Genomic DNA, 3,728 nt, shown 5'->3' on the forward strand with positions numbered 1-3,728 from the left:
CCGATCGCAGTCCAGACGAATCCCTACCCTAGAACCCAGTTATCGAAACCACGGAGTCTGAACCACTCCGAGGATCCTGGGAACTGAGTTTTAGCGTCCTCCAACGAGGATTGAAGCGGAGCTGTACCTGGAAACTGTCCAGCCTGCACCACGACCATCTCCGGTGTAAGTAAATAATCTTTTCAATCAACCATTACGCCTCCGTGACTGATTCTAGCTCGAGCGTACTACTCCACCCTGCGGTTTTTCTCTGGCCCCGCGTGCCCGGGCTGCCAGCCACAGCCCGCGTGCACACAGACGGGCCCGGCTCGCGCCCGGCGAGGACGGGACCGGGAGCCGGCCCGCACAAAGATGAGGTTCATCCCCCCACATATAACATGGGGACAAAAGCCCTTTATAACAGAGTCAAGTACAAGGTGGGGGAAAAGCTACTGCTGTGACTCAGGCTCCAGCCCCCTACTTGGGGTTAGGCCTGTAGTGGCAGCTGCTGCCTGTCCTGCTCTACCTCTGCACTCTACCATCTACCCACCTCCCACAGTCTCTGCACACCCATTTGCCCCTCTCCCTCCCCCCCCACCCTTACCTTTGCTCTGCACTGGCAGGCTCAGTTCACACTACAGCCTGGGGTGTGACCCCAAACCGGCCCTGAAGCAGTGGCATGTAGCCCACCCAGTTGCTGTGGGGCCTGAGCTAGGGCCATGCTCAGTTTGCTGGAGCAGAGTATGTGGTGGGAAAGCGGGAAGCAGAGGTGGTGGGGAGGGGGCAGGTAGGTGGCAGGCACAAGCAGGGGGCCAGCAGCTTGACTACCCACAACACTTACCCCTGCAGTATCGTGAGGGAGGGGGAGGGTATGATTTAAAGATGACCGTCCAATAGCTAGATTATATACATGGAAAAGCATAACAAATTTATAATTTTCTATGTACAGAATCTAATTATTGGGGGTCATCTTAGATTCAGGTAAATATTCAGGGATCAGTCCTGGGGCCAGTTTTATTCAATATCTTCATCAATGACCTGGAAAATGGGATGGAGTGCACCCTCAGCAAGTCTGCAGATGGCACCCAGCTGGAGGGAGAAGTAAATGCACTGGAGGGTAGGGCTAGGATTCAGAGAGACCTAGACAAATTGGAGGATTGGACCAAAAGAAGTCTCATGAGGTTCAACAAGGACAAATGCAAAGTCCTGCACTTGGGACAGAACAATCTGATGCACCGGTACAGGCTGGGGACCAAGTAGCTGGGCAGTACCTTTGAAGAAGAGGACCTAGGAGTTACAGTGGATAAGCCACATATGAGCCAACAGTGTACCCTTGTTGCAAAGAAAGGTAACACCATACTGGGCTGCATTACTAGGATTGCTGCCGGCAGATGGAGGGAAGTGATTATTCCCCTCTATTTTGCACTGGTGAGGCCACATTCTGAGCCCTGTGTCCAGTTTTGGGCCCCCCTGCTACAGAAAGAATGTGGACAAATTGGAGAGTCCAGAGCAGGGCAATGAAAATGGTTAGGAGGCTGGGGCAGATGACTTCTGAGGAGAGGCTGAGGGAATTGGGCTTAGTTAGTTTGGAGAAGAGAAGACTGAGGGGAAATTTAATAGCAGCCTTTAACTACCTGAAGGGAGATTCAAAAAAGGATAGAGCTAGACTGTTCTTAGTGGTGGCAGATGACAGAACATGGAACAATGATCTCAAATTGCAGCAAAGTAAGTTTTTAAGACCTAGGTAGACAAAACTTTGGCTAAGATGATCTAGTTGGGGATGATCCTAATTTGACCAGGGGGTAGGACTAGATGACCTCCTGAAGTCCCTTCCAACCCTAATTTTCAATGATAGTAGTATTTTTTATGATAGCAGTATTTTGATCATTATGGCTCTGAATAAAGAAAGCATCTCTACCTAGGACATAACTTATACACATATTTTAAGCCTTTTTGACAGGCAGGATATAAATCTAATAAACAGATTTCAGCTTGTACTTAAGTGCTGTCCTGTTTTTGAATCTATAAGGGTACTGGTTTTAGTTGCTATTAATAAATATTCACCATTTTTAACAGGGTACTGCTAAAATTTGAACATTTTTGGAGGGGCGCCTTATATCTAAAAAGGTTGAGAACCACTGCTATATATACTGAAATTTTTAATCCCCCACCCCCGTCGCTGTTGGTTTTGTCCGACTTCTGGACTCCCCACCACACTTGCTGTGGTAAGTTCTGAATTCATAGATTCACAGACTGTAAGACCAGAAGGGACCTTGGAAGATCGTCAGGTCCAGCCCCCTGCACCAAGCAGGAAAGATAAGTGTGGGTCAGGTGACCCCAACAAGGTGACTGTCTATTCTCCTCTTGAAGATTTCCAGGGTAGGCAACTGCACCACCTCTGGAGGAAGCTTATCCTCAGTCTGGACACTGACTGCAACCATCCTTTTGTCCTGAGCTGGTGCATTACAAGGGATCCCAAGTGCTACAAATGGAGCTTTTCATACTATTTCAGTCCTGCAAGATAAATATCTTTATGAACTGCAGAGAATGGTTTTAACCCACATAGAGATTCAATGCATTTCAAAAAAGGTACCATACTTCTTGATTCCATCACTTCTCTAGGTCCACATCAGATGAAACCCTTCCAAGTAACAATTCCCTGCTGTCGACAGAGGTACACGGGCACCTGCTGCTGGCAACCAGCCAAGCTGGGGCTCCGCAGAACCCAGTGCAGCTGCTTGCAGCCTCCCTGCAGCCTGCTGTGAGCAGCCCGGGCTCTGTGGTGGGCAGCAGGCGCCTGCCCAGAGCCTGGGCCGACTGTGGGAGGTACCTGGGAAGCTGCAAGTGGCTGCCCCGAAGGTCTGTGGAGCCCTGGTCCAGCTCGTTGCTGGCAGCAGGTACACATGCACCTCAGGGCAGATGGTGAGGAGAGGGTTGGGCCTGGGCTGCCACAACAAGGATCAGGTCCCTTGCCGCCCCTCCGCTGTCATCTCGTGCGTCCTTCAGAAAAACGCATCGCAACCACCCATTACTTCTTTTTTACATTAAAAAATAAATAAATAAACGAGACCGCTTACACTCTGATCTGTCGAATGGGCCCATATTTTCCGAAGATATCATACATTTCCTCAGCGGTGATTTTGTATGGCAAGTTTCTGATGTACAAAATCCGATTCACTTCCGGAGGCAGCCGAATCTGAAACGTGAGAGCCAGGCGTTTCCAGGTCAGTTTAAGGAGGTAACGTGTCACGTCTGCCTCCCCCATTTCACAGCGGTCATGGGCCCGTCTATCTCCCAACGCTCCTGGGGGCACGACGGTAAATCTCCTACTTCTAAAGTAACTCACAGGAAGGAAACTCCCCCCCCCCACGCAAAACCCCAAAAGATCCCTATGAATGACAGTATAACGCAGGAGGGTCACCCAGGGATCCCCACCGCTCTGGAAATTTGTTGGCAGGGGAGTGAAGGGTGGCTATTAACGTGGCTACCCTCCCCCCTGCCAAATTCCCAGGCCCGGTGAGTGCCCGCATCCCCCACCAAAACGGCCCACAGCCCCTTCCCCGCCACAGGGCTGGGCCCACACACTCACGTTGGCCCGCTTGGCCGCTTGCATCGCCATGGCGCCGGGCGGAGCGGGGGCCTGGGCCTAGGAGAGAACCAGCGCCACTCCTTCCTCCGCTTCTCTGCCTCTGCCACACGCCGGATGCTCTGCCAGCCGGGGCGCCGGAAGTGACGCGCGCTACTCAGAG

At 51.5% G+C, this 3,728-nt stretch overlaps 1 protein-coding gene across 1 annotated transcript in view; it reads right to left on the reverse strand.

The window, feature by feature from the left end:
- Positions 1-3,705, reverse strand: part of SF3B6 (splicing factor 3b subunit 6) — an 8,662-nt gene extending 4,957 nt beyond the window's left edge. The window contains exons 1-2 of the mRNA XM_006027389.3: positions 3,569-3,705; positions 3,057-3,175 (exon numbers count right to left, since the gene is read on the reverse strand). Coding sequence (XP_006027451.1) covers positions 3,057-3,175; positions 3,569-3,598 — 149 coding nt within the window. The 5' untranslated portion in view covers positions 3,599-3,705. The remainder of the gene's footprint in view (positions 1-3,056; positions 3,176-3,568) is intronic.
- Positions 3,706-3,728: the final 23 nt, after the last annotated feature.

Source organism: Alligator sinensis, unplaced genomic scaffold (assembly GCF_000455745.1).
Source record: "Alligator sinensis unplaced genomic scaffold, ASM45574v1 scaffold300_1, whole genome shotgun sequence".
Classification (NCBI taxonomy): Eukaryota; Metazoa; Chordata; order Crocodylia; family Alligatoridae; genus Alligator; species Alligator sinensis.